This window comes from Arvicanthis niloticus, chromosome 3 (assembly GCF_011762505.2).
Source record: "Arvicanthis niloticus isolate mArvNil1 chromosome 3, mArvNil1.pat.X, whole genome shotgun sequence".
Lineage (NCBI taxonomy): Eukaryota > Metazoa > Chordata > Mammalia > Rodentia > Muridae > Arvicanthis > Arvicanthis niloticus.
The window spans coordinates 48,837,819-48,855,774 of NC_047660.1; the positions used below are offsets into that span (position 1 = coordinate 48,837,819).

Here is a 17,956-nt window from a genome sequence, read left to right on the forward strand (position 1 = left end):
AGCCTGCTTGTTCTTCTGTACTCCAATCCCCAAACACTAAGAACTATCTTTGTGTGGTAAGATTCAAGGATTAAAGTTCCAGTCACACACTTCAGGTAGATCAGAAATCCTAAGGAGACATCACTCCATTATATATAAGGTAGACAGGCTGCTTCAAAATAAACACATAACCTAAGACTGATGTCAGGGTCTCCCTCAGTTCTCCCACCCCACTTCTGTCTCTCTTCCAATCACCCAGCAACAGACAGCAGTGCTGACTGGGAGGGTAAGGCAGGAGGGGACAAGACCCCACAGACTCAATATAACCAAGGACCTCAGACCCACCAAGTAAAAGAAATCTCTTATGTGAGTTCCATCCACCATTCACACCCTGACATGTGGGCCAGACACACCAGTACATGCACACACGCCAGCACACACAAACACACATATATATACAGCAAGACCCTCAGGTAAGCACTCAGTAGGTGGTGCTGGGCCAAGAACAAAGCATAGGCGAAGTCACACAGGAGTGAAGCACAGGGCAACTCGCTTCCTAGTACGTTTATTGGAGCTTGGTTAAGAGTGAATGCAATCGGGAGACCCCGGCCACAGCCCCATCAGCCCAACTGGACCAGAGCTCAGGGGTCCTGGTACCTTTCTTCCCATCATAGACAACATTATTAAAAAAAATAAACTTTACAATAATACATTTTCGCTCATCTGTAGGGTATTATTTCCATAGTTTTGTTTCTTAAAAAAAAATGAAAGAAAAAAATCACAGGATATATGTATATGGATATACACATATGTGGAGAAAGGAGATCGGTATGTACAGACAGTGCATGAATGTCTCAGAAATGAGGAGAGAGAAGCAGAAACAAGGAGAAGAGCGAAGGGGCAAGCTTGGGAGCCCACCAGAGTGTTCCGTACACACATCCAGCTGGGGTCTCCCCAGCCCTACTCAACAGCCCTTCTCCCCAAGAGAGACCCGCCAAATGGACCCACAAAAAAATTCAAAAACAAACAAACAAAAAAGCCAACAGAGGATCATTTCTCTTTGACTTCAAGATTCCTCGCATGAAGGAGGAAGGTGCATCTTGGAGCTGGTGCCCAACCAAGGCTTACTCGTTCCCCAAAGAAGCTTCCTCCCATAACAGCTCCCAACCCCACCCATACTACAGGCACCTCGGCCTGGAGCAGCCATGGGGGTTCCTACTCCAGACTCAGATCCACTAGGCCATATAAGGGCTGGGGATGGCAGCAAACCATTTCCATCTTTGAAGCCAAGAGGAAGAGGTGACAAGGTCCTTGTGGCCAGCCCTGCTTCCTTGCTGACAGAGACTCTCTGTGAACCCTTGGGCAGGTCCCCAGAATAGGCAGCTGCAAGTGTCCTTTCCCTAGTCCATACCAAGCACAGAAAAGTCCCTTCCACAGCAGGGTCTCATCTGGTCCAGAGAGAAAACACCAGTAAAGAGAAAAAGAGTCTCTCAAGAACCTTGAGCCCCCGTTGGTGCTGGATGTCCCTTGTAAGGGACCCCTGGGCAGGCTTCTGACTGCCCGCCTGCTTGTCTGTTTGGTTTAGAAAAACTTCTCCAGAGAAGAAACTTGGGAGGAGACAGGTTCAGAGATAATGTAGGAAAAAAAGTGTATTTGTAAGGGGAGTGTGTGTGTGTGTGTGTGTGTGTGTGTGTGTGTGTGTGTGTTTCCATTTTGTCAGGCGGGAGTTCGTATCTGGGTTGCTTGAAGAACTTTTGTGCTGGGTTCCAAAGGCCTACAAAGCCAACGTCAGCATCAGGATCGGGAGAGCAGTCAAGGCAGCCATCAGTCTAGCTCTGCTGGAGCCTGAGTAAAGTTTGATCACCTTTTTACTCCCTGGGCTGATATTTGTCGTAAGCTGATCCATGGCAGGCAGAGGAGGAGACACGGACAAAGAAAACAGAAACCTGTCAGTAGAGCTGTGCTCAGACAAAAACACAGACACACCAGAAACCTGTCTTCTCTGAGCCTACCTCTCTAGCCTCACAGAGACCCTCCCTTGCTTTTCCCTGGCACTCTGAGGTCAGAGCTGTATCTCCAGGGAAGGACGGAGCAAATGATGGGTTCTTTCTCTTCTAAGCCTTAAGGCAATGGGCAGTCATCTCAATAAATGGACTGGTAGTCCCCCACCCCCTACACACACACACACACACACACACACACACACACACACTGGGAATAGGGGTGTGTGTCCAAGGGAAAAATAGGAAAAATGGTGGCATGGTAGCTTGTAATCCCAGCAATCAGGAGATGGAGATAGAAAAATCATAAGTTCAAGGCTACCCTTGGGTACCAAGTGAGTTCAATGTCAGTAAGGACCATAAGATAAGATTATATTTCAAAATCAGCAAATGAACAAAAAAGATTCCAGAGAGATAATCATGTCCTTCAGGGTTCATAAGGTCCTGACAGAGAAGGAGAAGGTCACCTTCCCCCTGCTCCTGACTGCTAGGATGCTCTTCCCCCACAATTCCCTCACCCTGCACACCCAACAGAGCTTCTCCCTCACCCTCCTGCAGAATCTTGTACCACCGTCTTCTCACCTGTTATCCTAGGTATATGAGTGACTCCTATGCTCTGGGTAAGGGCTCCTTTAAGGGTCTGGGTCTTTCTCTACTTCTATGTCCTGTAACCACCACTGAACTAGAGTCAAGCAAGTACTCACCCCATTTGTCTCAGAGGAAACTGGGGGTGGGGGAAGCAGTTTAAGAGTAGCTACTTGTTAGCCACAAGGAGACGCCCACACCACCCCAGAAGAGTGAGTTCTCATTCCAGCCCAAGTGGGGTCAGAAGTTCAGCTGACCCAAGGGCTCTAAGTTCAAAGTTTACCTAAACAACAGTTCCTCTGGGCCAGCCTCAAGTACCCATCCCCCCTGTGCCCCTACTCACCTCTGTGAAGCACATGCTTAACTCTTTGGAGTTGTTAGCCTTCAGGCCTTGCTCCTAGGGAAAGACGGAAGGACAAGTTAGCAGGGTTTTGGGTTCAGGTTTTATCCAGTGTTGTCATTTACTGCCAGCACCCTTAAGCACAGGGTCCATACCAGACGGAAATGACTGGGTCCCATGCACCACAAAGCACCCTGCTCACTCTGAAACACATTTTTATTCTGGTTCCTGTGGAGAACTTTGCTCTCCAGTGTGTAGCATTCTGTGGTCCACACCTCTGAGCACTACCCACTGCTGCCCAAAGACAGAGAGCATGCCTGTGCCTTGCACTGAGCAGTGTTTGGCTCCTAACAGCAACTCAGCAAATGTTTTATTAAGTGCGTGCAAGTGCAAATGAATAAATGCCACAGAGAAGAATGTCTGCCTGCCGGGTGCCAGCTCATCACTTGCCATTGCTGTTGGAGAGCTGTGGTGAGAAAGGTTATGAGCCCTCATCTGAGTTCAGTAGAGAAGAGAGCTGGGATTGATTAGTGATGCCTGTCACTGAGGTTAGGGATCTGGCAACTGTGCTTGGTCATTTCCTCCCGCAAACTGATGTGTGCACCTGGGCAATATGCAGTTGAGGTGAGGGATGAGAAGAAAAGCAGGTTTGGTAAGGCCCCAGAATTCTCTACCTTGACTTAACTACTTGGCAGCATTCACAATCAACAGTTCTCTGTTACCAACACTGCGATAGAGACCCAAGAGAACAAACTGAGGACATGGAACATCTTTTTGGCTTCAAAAGGCTTGGTTCTCACAGCAATTGTGGGGACACTCTGGCCACTAGAAGCACCTAGGCAGCCCAGGAAATTGTGCAGAAGTCACTGTTCCTGGCCAGAATTATCAATAATCCCTTGGATACCATAGGCAACTGATCATCCTGGGCATCTGGTCAATGGAGTGCAGCCCCAGCTGTCACTTAAACCCAAGCCAAGAAAGTGTGATGATAATCCAGACTGGAGGAGCAAAGGGAACCAGACCCAGGAAGAGCCTGCTTAAGACCACAGCACCAGGCTCGCCAGGTGACAAGATCTGGCCCAGTCAAACCATCAACTGCTGTTCTCTTTAGCGGTCCCTGGGCTCTAGGCTCTTGAATCCCCAAAGATGGGCTGCTCCTCTTCAAGGCACAATGCCACTCTAGTCATGCTCTGGGCAGCCATTGCAGGGAGAACAGTCGCCCACCTGGCACCTTCCCCTACTCCAATCCTCACCATGTCACATCTGTCCTTCCTGTGTGCCGCCAAGAATCCACATGCACCCCACATCACTTTCTATTTTAATTACCAGGCGTGACAGGCCTGGCCTGCCTTTTCCCTGGCTGTCCTGTGTCCTCTCCCCTCTTTCAATGTTTACTAAATATGGAACCCATATAAATCAGAGTCAGATATCCCCATAGGATTCAAGGTCCTTATCTCATTCCAATTAAAGGCATCCTGTGTTTGTTTCATTATTGCATTTTAGAGTTACATTTTAAATTTTTTTTAAATAGTCTATTTCTTTAAGAAAAATTAAATCTGAGAGAACAATTACCAAAGTTGGTAAGGTCACAACACTGTGACTGCACAGATGCTCCAGTAACCCATGCAAGCTCTTAGACACTGGTGGCCATACAGGATTCTACACCAAGATCAAGCCACAAAGAAAAGGCAAAAATGTTCCCAGGCATGAAGCCAGAACCCTGTTCCTCAGCTTTACCAGAAATGCAGAGATAGGATTTGAACATGCATGCTTTCTAGGGCCCCTGAACTAAGCCTACATTTCTCCCCAGAGTGATCAGGGCCTAGCAGGTTATCCCAACCAGAGAGAAAAATCATTCAGAATTTAAGGACTGTAGATTCCAGGGCTGTGGGAGGCCACACCCATGCAGTGAGAATTATCTGTCAGATCTGCCCATGCTGCTACAAGACCTAGTTCTAGAACTCTCTACCTGCCTAGTCCCATTCATTCTCTATACTTCAGGACCTAAATCCTTGGCCCAAGGTGGTCCGGAACAGACTAAGAAGCAGAAACCCAAGCAGACAGAGCCCTGGGCTCAAGACTTGGTTGCTCACTGCCCAAGACCAACTTACTGAGCCCAGTTTCCCCAGCTATAAAATAACCTAGCCATATGTACACACCTGACAAAGCTACTGTGGTATTCAGGCGAGACAAGTAAGGCACATGTGGGTGCCCCACAGATCTCAAAGGTTGCCTGTTTGTAGCACAGAGCATGAAGCAGAACAAAGTAGTTTTGTATCCAGGAGCAGAACCCAAGCCAAGTGCCCAAGTGACAGGGAAGGAGCCTTAAGGTAAGCAGGTGCAACCCAAGTAAGCCTGCAGTCTGGAGTCACTGAGCGATGGGTACCTCAGGGTGGCATCCTGCTCACTCCAAGAACTCCTCTACCCTCTCCACACAATGACAATGCTGGAGGCAAAAGGCTAGAAAAACCTCTGCCCTCCTGATTACAGGAAACAGTAGAGAGCAAGTGGTTCCACAGCCTCCAACAGCTAACCCAAGGCCCCTCCACCCAGTTCTAGTCACACAAAACAGCAGCGGGGAGGGTCGCAGCCTAGCTCTTCTAAAAGTGGCACATGGGTGGGGAAGAGCAGAGAGATAGAAGTTCTACTACCTAACACCAGAACACAGGGGCTCAGATTCACTGCCTCCCTCCCTAACTGGCTGTAGCTGCTCCCTTCACTTCTTAAGGATCTCAGCCCCAGGGCTGACAAGATGGTTCAGCAGGTATGGATGCTTGCCACAAAGTCTAATAACCTGAATTTGATCCCCCAAACCCCATGGTAGAAAGAGAACTGACTCTTACAAGTTTTCTTCTGATGTCTACATTTGTGACACTGCATATATATATATGCATATATATATATATGCAGTGTCATATATATATATATATATATATATATATATATATATATATATATTTGCATATATATATGCAAATATAAGAGAATATCATTCCTGCCTCAAGGGGCTTATACAAAATCAGAAAACTAAGCTTATACACAAGGGTCTTTGGGTAGCCTTAATCCCAGGAGGGGGGGCCCATCATACACACACACACACACACACACACACACACACGCACACACGGGCACACACAGGCACACACACCATTGCTCTATCCACTGAGGCTGCTCTGATGCTCTGAGTCCTGCTCCGGCCCTGCTCAAAACCTCTCAAAGGGCAGGATCAGGGCCTGTGGATGTTGAATATCCCAAAGGACACAGGCCCATGCAGGTTGCTAGGACAGGCAGACATAGCACTTCCAATAACTACCCTCATGACATGAAGGTGGGACAAAGGGGCTTTGTGGGGAAAGCTAACTCCTGAAGGCCACCAGAAACTGGGGGGGAGGGGGGGAGCAGGTCCCACCAGTGACACAGGGAAGGAGTCATACACCTTCAAGTTTCATCCTTCTAGAAATTTCTCCCAAGGAGGTTCTTTTTGCCCAGGAAGACCCCAGGCTACCTCCCTACCTCCAAAGCCAAGTCTTGAAGTCCCATGAGTTTCTCTGGCTTGGCCCAGATACTGGTGACTAAGGCCCAGTGCCAGTCTGCTGGGCTAGCAGACCAAGCCAGCTCTCTCCTGTACCCTTACTCCTGTTCTAGGCCCCACCCCCAACCTCAAGCCCTTCTCTCTCTCTCTCTTATACGACCTCTCTTTTCAAGCCTGTGAATAAAGAGTGTCACACAAGTCCTCCAGCAGGTCCCCCTGACTCTGCATCTCTCCCTTGCCAAAGATCTCCACCCGCTGTCAGATTAACTCCTATAATCTTGGCTCCAAGCAGATCCCACACACTCCCTTGGCCAAGGTTTCTCAAGACCTCACTGTTCACCACTTTGTGCCTATTCCATGAGTACAGGACCCACCCCTCCCAACACAGCACTCCCTGTCCTGACAGACTATAATTCTTCGAGCTCAAAGCCATGGGTCTGTAAATGTTTATCAGTAAAGGGCCAGTGGCAATCCTTTTAGGCTTTGTGGCCAGAATGACTATCAAACTTCCTGCAATGCTGCCTATGGCACAGGGACAAAATGCAAACATCCGAAGTCATAGCTCAGCTCTTCCCTTGCCTGCCAAACCTTTGTTTATTCTAAACTATGGACTCAATGCCCATCTAATTTCTCCAGCCCTGGCTGCAGGTTTTCCTCACTGGTTAGTTCCCGGCTTTCACTGCTACATAAAGTAAGCCCTCCAACCCTAAACCCAAGTAGATCACTCATCTGAATGGGACTCCTGTCTATCCCACTGTTATGGGGAGCAAGGTACTGGCTGATTAAAGTTCTCAATCTCGAGTCAGTATAGAGCTAGAGTTTCTATTGAACAGATGAAGACATGTGCTAATGGGCCCCCCAGTCCTGCGCTCCAGTGCTAATGGGCGTGGGGAAGAAAGCTATACAGTAAGAGCATAGGATGAGTAATTACAGAAATGTCGCTGCTCACTGCAAGGCCCACTTCAGGCATCAGGTGAGGGTCTTACAACAGTCCTTTAGTCCTTTATTCAATTGTCCAAGATAATTGTGATAGGGCAGCCTCCTGCCTCAGAATTCAGAAACAAAGCCCTTGGTTATCCAAGACTGGCCTGCCTCCCAGCCAGAGACCAGTGGAGTAGGGGAAAAGGCCAGGACATTCACACTAGGTTCAGATATGGACAGATCTTGAGACTGGGGACCACCTCAGAACATATCAGAAGCTTTCAAAGTTCCAGAGCCAGAGAGCCATATAAACGGGGCCAGGATTGGGTTGTTTCTAAGAAACAACCTGAGGCTATGTCAAAGATGTTAGACAAAGTATCAACTCAGGGGTCCCTATGCTATGTAACATTCCTGCATCCCTATCCAGCAGGCCATCAATTAGAATAAGACATCTCAACCCCATATCCACTTTTTGTGCAGAGCAGACTTGAGAGGGAGGAAGCAGAAGGCAACTAGAGGCCCAGAGGCCCTGGCTCTGCTCAGCCACCAAGTGGCCATGAGGTCACAAACAGGTTATTGCCCACCCTAGGACCATCCAGTTTGGGGGAAAAATGTTAAAGGATCCAGGCAGGCTTAACACCAGGACACACCTTGGGTTCCCATCAGGCTGCTATCTCTAGGGGTCCCTTGAATTTCCTCCAAGGAAGCAAAGATAGATGAGGGGAGATAAGAAATGTAATCTTGCCTCTTCCAAGCTGTATTTTGGAATACATAGGTTCCCCAACCCTAACCTGAGCGTCCTGCCCCCATTCAGGGACTCTTTCTACAGTCATGTTACTGAACTCTCAAGTTCATCAAGACCACCACCAGAGTCATAGATCAAAGATATCGCACATTAGCAGAGTGACAGACAGAAGAGGAGTGTAGATGAGGAGAAGTAGAGCCCCCAGCTGAGGCAGGAAGGGGGTTCCCTAAAATAAATGCTCATCAGTGATTCAGAGGTACCCCCTTGCGTTTCTGAGCAGGAGTTTAGGGAGAGATGGTGTGCAGGTGTCTCTACATACCTTATTTTCTTCCTTGTCTTCTAGAATGGCTGTCCCTGGTATCCTGTTCAGTGACTTAGTGTGTGCCAGGTTGACAACCCCTGAGGCTGTGCCTGAAAGAACCACCTACTAATGAGCCTCCCACCCCCACCCCAGCCCCAGAGCTTCCTAATCCTTGTCTTTGAGCAGCAAGCCTCAGTATACAATGCATTTTCACATTATCTCCCAAACAGCTTGTCCATCAACTCCCCCAGAATCAAAACAGAATTAAGACAAGCCCCCAGACTAGAGCCCGTGAAAGCCCATGTTTTAGGTGGAATAAAACTAAGTAAGGATGCTTTAGCAATCTAAAACACAAACAAACAATGAATGGGGGTCCATAAGATGGCAGAGCCAGTAAGGGGGCAAACCTAGCAACCTGAGATAAAGCACCAGAAACCCATACAGTGGTGGAAGGAGAGAATCCTTTACATATGTGCCATGGTGGGTGCACCTGTGTATAGACATCATACACAAACAGGGTCACAGATAACAATAATTAATTGATTGATCAATATGTAAAGAATGAATTTTTTCTAAGAAGAAATAATGAGATGTGGAATTACTAGGCACTGAAGAGTCTTGGGTGAGGGCTCATGCCGCAGCACTGAACTTCTCCTCCTTAGGGTCAACGTCTTTAGCAGCTAAGCTATTACTGTGAAGAATGTCATTGTTTGATCATCAAGGTGATAAAGACTGTATGTCTTAGTTAAGAGTTTCTATGACTATGATGAAACAGCATGACCAAAAAGCAAGTTGGGGAGCAAAGAGTTTATTTGACTTATGCTTCCATATTGTAGTCCATCAAGCCAGGAGAGGAACAGGAACTCAAACAGGCCAGGAACCTGATGTAGGCATGAACTGATGCAGAAGCCAGGAAGAGAACTGCTATCAGCTTGCTTCCCATGGTTTGTTCAACCTGCTTTTATATAGAACCCAGAACCACCAGCCCAGGCATGGTACCACCCACAGTGGACTACACCTTCCTCCATCAATCACTAATTTAAGAAAACGCTCCACATCCTGATCATGTGGAAGCATTTTCTCAGTAGAGGTTTCTTCCTTTTAGGTGACTATAGTTTGTGTCCAAGTTGACATAAATCTAGCCAGTACACTATACAACCCAAACAATATTAACCTCACTCACCAATGTTTCCCTATAAGCTCATATAAGATCTAGTATGTACTGACTCTATAAGTCACATTGCATGCATGTGTGCATGGATGGATGGATGGATGGACAGACAAACAATATTAGTCTTAAAGTCAGATGAAGATTTGAAAATTCGGGTCACCAACAGTCAACATAGGTATGTCACATAAGACCTCTGGATCACTTCCCTGAATATTAAATAGGAATGTTGTCACCTCATTGTGAATTCAGTAAGATGAGAATTATCAGCATACCAGCTGATAGTTACCAGACAGGAACTATATAGTAACTATTATATTTCTCTTGTGCCCAAGTATGTCTAATACAATACTGTTAGGTGTTTTCATATTTGCAAAGAAAATGCCTAAACTAACAAAGAGGTAAAGAAAGTTCTTTCCTAACTCCCTACCCCTTGAGCTCCTAAATGCAAGGAACCGTCGATGTTCCTTCAGTGGCATAGGTTGAGTGGTTCCCCATATCATGTCTGACACCATGGTGTATTCTGGATCTTAAGCCAGCTCCCAAGTTTTAGGGACACACCCCTCACCTGGATAGACGTGCAGGTGGTGATGACACTGGTCCCCAGGCTGGTGCTATCACTGAGGTCATCTGGCAGTGAAGGAGTCTTCTCCACCCGAGGAGCCTGGGTAGCTGGGAATGAGGGGCCTTTGGGAGACATGTTCACATCTGTGCCATTGCCGAAGGCCTGAATGGCATTCCCTGAAGAGAGGACAGATAGAAACAGCAAAATCAGAACCCACTTTATCATGCCTTGTTGAACTTATTCCTAATCACTGCACTCCCAAAGGGGCCCAGAAACTGAAGACAAAATGGTAGGATATTAGAATTTGACTTTGCTAAAGCACCTTTCAGACTTAAAATGATCTCTCAGATAGAAGAGGACAGCTAGACAGGGCTGTCTGCTCTGCAGTCTCCTCAGTCTCTGTTCTTCTAGGAGACCCTGGAACCGTCAGAGTAGAACATTAGCTGCTCTTTGCCTTTTCAGCTGACCCAGCTGTCCTTAAGAGGTACAGCCTCTGAGAAGCCTTGAGTCCTTCCTTGTCCAGGAGGACTTGGGTATCTGAACTCTGACACCACAGAGAACTGTACCCTACAACTTCCATCTGTGCTGGGGTCACAGGTGACTCCTAAGTTTACCTCCATCTATCTACACATCCTTTAATGATAGGTACTGGGATCTATCTCTGAATTCCTGAACAGACAGGAAAGGAAAAAAAGACAGATGAACAGAAGGAAGAAAGGAGAGAGGCAGATGGGGGTGGGGGGGAGATGTGCAGGTGGAATAATCAGGCTGTGAAGACCAAAGGCAGGCTACATTTGACTGAAACCTCTTCTCCCTGCACCCTTTAGACCAGTAGTCAAACAACCTTTTTTTTTTTTTTTTTTAAGTCCTCAATTCCAATAGGAAAGCCACTACATGGAGAAGGTGCCCGTGGTCCTCAGGAGAAGACTCAGTCTCCCAAGAGAAACTGGCTGATGATGTCAGAAGAGGCAACCAAAGTCCTTCTGTATGGGATAAGGAACTCTGATGGTAGACTTGAGCAGCCCGCTAACAGTTCCAGTATGAAATCTCTAAGAGCTCAAAATGTCAGGTCTGTGTAGAAAGCCCTATACAATGCAAAAGCCCCCAGGTATCACTGGCCATCCTAACAAAGTGAAAGAAAAATGACGAGGGCAGGCAGCTCTAGGTTCCCTCCCAGGTAGCAAAAATGTATGCTGGGTAGGGGACAGAAGGGACATGAAGGCATGGGAAAATTTTCTCAGACTTACGGAGGCATGGGTTTTCTGTAAAGTCCTTCAGGAACTTCTCACACTCTTCTTCCATGTTCCCACTGCCACGACAATTGCACCAGGGAGACACCACGATGCCTGTGGGGCTGGAGTCCACATAGTTGGGCGTCATATCAAACCCTGGGAGGGTGAAAGGGAAGGAAAAAAGATATATAGGCAAAGTAGGACAAAGGTTTCCCGCCTGACCCCCACGCAAAAAAAAAAAAAAAAAAAAACCCGCAGATACCCTACTTACAATCCTAACTCTGAGTACAATTACCTCTGGTGACTATGAGGTCAGCAGGAACAGAAAGGCCCGAGGCCCAGAGAACCCAGACTCTGTGTCATTGGGAAAAGATCCCAGTAGCTCCCACCCAGCCTTCAGTCTTCCTTCCATTCTATCTCACAGACATTCAGAGTGATTCTCCTAGAACCAAGGAGTTGAAGGCTCCCATCCTGGGTTGGATCTCAGTGCTAGCATTTGACAACTAACTGAACCTAGTCAAGGAACTCAGTCTCTCTTGAGCATCAGTTTTCTTGCCTGGGAAATAGAAACATCAACCACTCTTTAGTGGAAGCTCCACAGTGACTCATTACCAGTACCTAGAAGGCTGTAGATTAATTTCCAAAGCCCTGTAACAAAGACACAGGGCCCCTCCTGATAAGGAGGTAGCCTCCCTCTCCCCTATTCTGTCTGAATCTGTTGCAGGCAAGGTTATGCTGTCAGTCTCCCAACAGCCGTGGGCTGGGCTGCAGCAACCCCCACCCCAGTGAGATTGGGGGTGTGAGGTGGGAGAGGAAACTATTGAAAGTACAGAAAATGTAAGCAGGGCTTACCAATCATGCCAGCATAGGAGCCCAGACATGCCTGGTAGTTGTCCGCAGGGCAGCTGGTGATTGTCCGGTAGGAGGCTCGACAGTTGGCGTGGAAGTCTGCCAGGCGGGACCTGGTGTCGGGAAAAGACCCAAGGAGGAAACAATTTAGTCTGGCAGCCTGCTCCAGCCTCCTCCACACTGCCTGGGGCTTCACACTGCAGATCCTAGAACCTGAGGAAGCCAGCAAAGCGGGGAGTAGAAAGTGAAGGGAAGCCTATAGAGCTGGGCATAATGCAATTTAAAAGCCCAAGCCATGTACCTGTAATACCAGCAGTTAGAAGGCTAAAGAAGGAGGGTTTGAGGCCAACCTGAGCTACATAGTGAGTTCCAGGCCAGCCTGGAACATAGCATGAGACTGTCTCAAAAAAAGCAAAACTAAAGAACCATTCTCTATATGGTTTTTGCTATCAGAAAATTCCAACCTTGAAGAATGGCCATATCCTGGAAAACGTTGTTCTTCCCAACTCAAAGTGGATCTATTGATCCCTACCCTAGCCTGTACCTGGAAGAAGCCAGAACTCAGAGAGAAGGAAGAGTCTCCTGAGGGTGAGGCACCTCCTCTTTGTCACCTGGACTCTTCTGCATCGTCACTGAGCAGGCAGCCCCTCTCCCTGCCTCCCCAGCTCACCAGGCATAGCCTACCTTTTAAATGTTTCTCTTCAAGACCTAGCATGCCATCACTCATTGCCATCAGTACCTGTGACATGGCTTTGTAACCACCTATACACAGCTCAGTCAGCCAGGAGCAGGTCCAGCCAGGCCTGTTCTTTAACCCCAGCCTCAGAGCTGAGTGTGACACAAAGTCACAGCCTTGGTTAGCTCCCTTCCTTCTCCCTCTCACCCTAGTGCTCTGGCCACAGAAGTTTCCATCATCCTGGACTGAGGAGGATGCTTCCCCCTTATCCTGTGTAAGACAACCATCACCTCCTACAGGCGAGTGTCCTGCCCATGTGACCTCATTGATCAACCCCTCTCAGTCTCTGATAGCACAGAGAAAGAGCATGGTCCCACTGACACTTCAACCTCAGACTTCTAGCTCATATAACTGTAATAGAGTCTATTTCTGCCATAAGCTGCCTGGTCTCTGGTACTCTGGTACATCCCTGGGAGACACTATAGGGTTTTCAAAGACTCCACTTTGGCCAAATCTCCCTCCAGAAGGAAGCAATAGGAGAAGATAAAGGCAGAATGGAGACCCTGCAGAATCCTATATTGTGAGCAACCACTGTTTAGCATCTTCTGTAGGAAGTTGTTTAGATATCTTTTCTATGGGTTGCTTAAACACACCCTCTAACTGAAATGCAAGTGTCCATTTCAATTCCGCGTGGGCATGTACAGAACCTATCTCCTACTTCCTGCATCGCCAAAGCCACAAACCTTCGACACAGGTATATTCACATGGTCATGTGGATTTGTCCTTTTTCTCAATGCAACTACACAGAAAGTCTAGACCAGGCAACTTAACAGCACAGAGACTTTCTGTCATTGCTTTGTTTGGTCTCCTCGATAAGAACATCCATTGCTAACAAGGTGACTTTATTTCTTTTTTCATCCATATTCTCCCAAACCCTGTTAATATGGATGGTAGCTATCCCTCATCTTTGCTCCAACTTGGAGCATATCCCCTGACATGTGACTGACAGAGTCAAGATGGAAATGGTAAGAATGTCAATATGGAATTAGAAGAAAGCCCCAATGACATGTTCAAGGCAGCATGCCTCCCACTCCACTGATTAGGGCACAGGGCTTTGGTGAAATGGTACTATCTTCTCAGTTCCTTGCAAATATGCCCAAAACTGAGCTGAGGGATCCAGCTGGACCTGTACCTGTAGGAAGCCTCCTGAACTGCTCCCATCGCCACCAGCATCCAGAGTAGCCTTCTCCTCTCTAACAAGTTTGGCTCCAAGATCACACAATGATGCTAGGAACCCTGCATATCTTTTGTCTGTTTTCAAAGTGCAATGAGTCTCTGAAAATCACCAACTCAGAGGCTGGAGAAGGAGGGAAACATAAATGGGAGGAAATGAAAAATGTCGTTTGAGAGATCTAGGACATGTCACTAGCAAACGAGAGATCAACCAGGCCCTACAGGAGAAGTGGGGTTGAGAATGCAAGCCAGAGAACAGAAGGTGAAAGAGTACAGACCCCTCCAAGAATTGTGGCCAGAGGGGCTCCTGAGCTGACAAGAAGGATGCCATTCCAGCTGCTGGGAGAGCCATCTGCCACATGATAGTGCTCAAGCCCTTGTTCTATTGTGTGACCTGGGGCTCGCTGGCTACATCTCTGGTACTCAGTGTCCCTACTTAAATAGAAAGCTATGCTTGCCCAGAGCTTCAGTAACGCGGTGAGAGATACTGGACAAAGCAGTTCCCAACATAGATAGAAATCATCATCTTTGCTGCCTCCTCCCTCAGCACTCTAACTGGTAAGTGCAAACAGGAAATAACTATTCATGACACACAGAGAACCGAAACACACCACTTTATCCTGTGTGGGCAATGTGAGCATGTCACAGGAAGGGAGGGCTCCAGAGGCAGCTTGCTGGAACCCAGGAAGACTCCACCCTCCTGAAACCATTGATCCTTCCCATGCCACGATGAACACAGGGGAAAAGGCAGAGCCTCTGAAAACTAAGAACTGTGCACAGAGCCCACCCTCCAGCCAGGCCCCAGAGTAATGTAGAGGAAAAACAGCATCTCAATCTGGTTTGGCTCCAGCCTACTGCCCTCAAAGAAGTCTGGTGGTTAGTGCCAGGAACCTCAGACGTGACACTGTTCAGAGTAAAGGACGTGGATTTGGACTGCCGGTTGGTGAGGGGACAGGAAGGGAGGGAAGCAGCTAGGCCTTCTGCTGTCATCTTCGCCACTCTCAGCATCAAGGCAGCTTGGCAAGCAAAGGGGACAAATGGGGCCATTTAGGAGGTTGCCAAGTCCAAGTCTCCAGGAGGCCTTTGATTGCTCAAGTTTCTCTCTGCCTCTCAATCTGTGATAAACCCACAGCATCGAGCTTCCTCTGCCAGAACAAGAGACCAAGTGGAGTCAGTTTCCTTCAGGCCCTTTACATACTCCGACTCCAGCACGATGAGAACCAACCACAGGAGCACTCCAGCCCAAACCATTCTATGTGGAGTGCCAGCTGGTGATCGCCACCTCCTCTAGGCAAAATGTCACTCATCCCCCATACCCTGGGATGTCACCAGTCTCTTGGTCTCTGTTTCTATTGCCAAGAGCTCATCTTTACCAGATCAGTCCCCCACTTCACAGAAGCAAGACAACCCCCCCCCCCAGAAAAGAGATCATGTAGAGAAATCATTGAGAGAAGAAAGCAGGCAGATGAACAGAGAGAAAAGAGCAGAGAGCCAGCAAGAGAGCCGAAATGCACCAAACTAAATTCCTCTCAGCTGAGCTCAAGGGAGCAGGTGGATTGTCCTAAAATCACAAGCCCTCTTTGAGCCTGGTTCATCAACAGCTGTGGCCTATTCAATCACATGGAAGCAGCAGGAGAGAGACACTTGACCCTAATTTGATGAAAAGGTGGCCATATTAGTTGCAGTATGCTCATTTCATTTGAATTTCAGATGAATGTTGTTATTATTATTATTATCATCATCATTATTATTATTTTACATCTCAGACACACTTATACTAAAAAAAAAAAGTTTTCTGAATCTGGAATTTAGATTTTACTGGGCATCCTATCTTTTTAATCTGTTATCACAGGTACCCTGGCCAAAGGAGAAAGTGCTGGGATGCAGAAAGCAACCCCCATAGCACACTTCTCAAAGTAATCCTCAAAATGTAGTAAACAGACTGCCAACACTGTCATTGGCCAGAAACTGCCAGGCATGCAAATTCTCTAGGCTCCGCCCCAAATATACCCTGCCTAAAATTGCAGCAGCAGAACTGGGAATCTCACTACCAGGCCTCCAGATGCTGGAATGGCAGGTTGAGTCTGAAGTGTGGCGATTTGCACAGGCTGCAGAGGTGGGCTTGTGGTGCCTTTCAGATCCTGGCTTCTGGCCTCAGCTTTACATATTCCTGCTTTATGCCCCATACATGGAAGAAAGAAAACTCTAGGAGGATTGTGGTTGCATGTAGAATATGCGTGCTTCTATACACATGTATATACGTGCACACACACACACACACACACACACACACACACACTCAAATATACGCACACTCCTGCATCCAAAGAAACACACAGTACACAGTTATAGGGACATGCCCTTAGGATTGCTTTGTATGTAGTGTTATCCAACAGAAAGGACACAGATCCTTTATTAGTGACATTCTGTCTTGGCCTAGGCTATCACACCTTTACAAGTCTGCTTAGGAGGGCTACATTGGGATCTGAAGGATACCCACAGGCCTGTGTGTTGAATGCATGTTCTCCAGCTACTGGTGCTATCTAAAAGGGCTGGGAAGCCTTAGGACATGGGACCCAGCAGCCAATTAAGAGTGGAACTTTGAAGCTTTTAGCCTAGTCCCTAATTTTGGCCACCCTCTGCTTCCTGCCCATCAGTGATATAAGAAGCCCCTACCACATGCAGTCACCCTACAAATTCTGCCACGCCCTTCCTGCCATGATAGACAGGCAGAGACCCTCACAATTCATGAGTGAAAATGAAGCTTTCTTCACATCAGCTACTTCTATCAGGTATTTTGTCTGAGTATCGCAGAGAAACTGACCCAGGAGGTGAATTTCTCAGTCAGATACCCAGACTGTTCCAATGCTGTCCTATGCAAGGCGTCTGGTTTGCAATTCTTTCAGCTATCAAGCTGTAGCTCCTATGTGACTAGAATGGAAGCCAACGAGTCCCAGTTTGTAGTTGTAAGCCATGGCCAGGGGTCTGCTGGTCAGAATGCTACCATCACTAGCACTGGTAACTGTCAAGGACACCTCACTGGAACATTTCATGGAATAGTGAAGTGTTCCTAGGAAGAGAAGACAGCTCAGGAGAGACTGTATACACAACATCTTCCGGAACCTGGAGATGCCTGGCCCAGACTGGATCCAGTGGAAAAGCCTTTCTCTTGGCCATTATGGTCCAAAAAGGGCCCCTGACTAAGCTTCTCCTAATGGAACAGACAAGAAAGAACATCATTTGCTTCCTGGTTATCCAGACTTGAGCACAGACATACCAGGTCCACAGTTGTCCTTGAGGTCACATTAAGAACACTTACATAGCAATCTGAATTTAAAAAGGGAGGAGGAGAGGGAGATGGAAAGGGGGGGGGATAGAGAGAGGAGAAAGGAGAGAGAAAGAAGGGGAACGGTTTCCTCCCTTGCTCTCTGTGATACACTATCACTTCTCTGTTTTATTTTATAAACCAATCAATCATTTATTTTTAACCTAGCTGGGTCTCTGATAGTTAAAATAAAAAAAAATGACTATTGCTGGGCAGTGGTGGTGCACACCTTTAATCCCAGCACTTGGGAGGCAGAGGCAGGCGGATTTCTGAGTTCGAGGACAGCCTGGTCTACAGTGTTAGTTCCAGGACAGCCAGGGCTACACAGAGAAACCCTGTCTCGAAAAACAAACAAACAAACAAACAAACAAACAAAAAACAAAAACAAAAACAAAAAAAGACTACTAAGACTACTACTTAACTTCACTCTCTGATATTAAAAGGCTTTCTCTAGCCAGGCTTGAAACAATCAGAAAAAAAAAAAAAGCACACTATGAAAAGGTTA

General features: G+C 47.3%; 1 protein-coding gene across 3 annotated transcripts in view; it reads right to left on the reverse strand.

Moving 5' to 3' along the window:
• Nucleotides 1-528: 528 nt before the first annotated feature.
• The window catches only part of Gfra2 (GDNF family receptor alpha 2), an 89,400-nt gene continuing 71,972 nt past the window's right edge, over nucleotides 529-17,956 (reverse strand). For all 3 annotated transcript variants that reach the window (XM_076930755.1, XM_034498642.2, XM_034498641.2), the window contains 5 exons: nucleotides 12,221-12,330; nucleotides 11,384-11,524; nucleotides 10,140-10,312; nucleotides 2,908-2,961; nucleotides 529-1,876 (listed from right to left, as the gene is read on the reverse strand). In XM_076930755.1, the coding sequence (XP_076786870.1) occupies nucleotides 1,754-1,876; nucleotides 2,908-2,961; nucleotides 10,140-10,312; nucleotides 11,384-11,524; nucleotides 12,221-12,330 (601 nt within the window). In that variant the 3' untranslated portion in view covers nucleotides 529-1,753. The remainder of the gene's footprint in view (nucleotides 1,877-2,907; nucleotides 2,962-10,139; nucleotides 10,313-11,383; nucleotides 11,525-12,220; nucleotides 12,331-17,956) is intronic.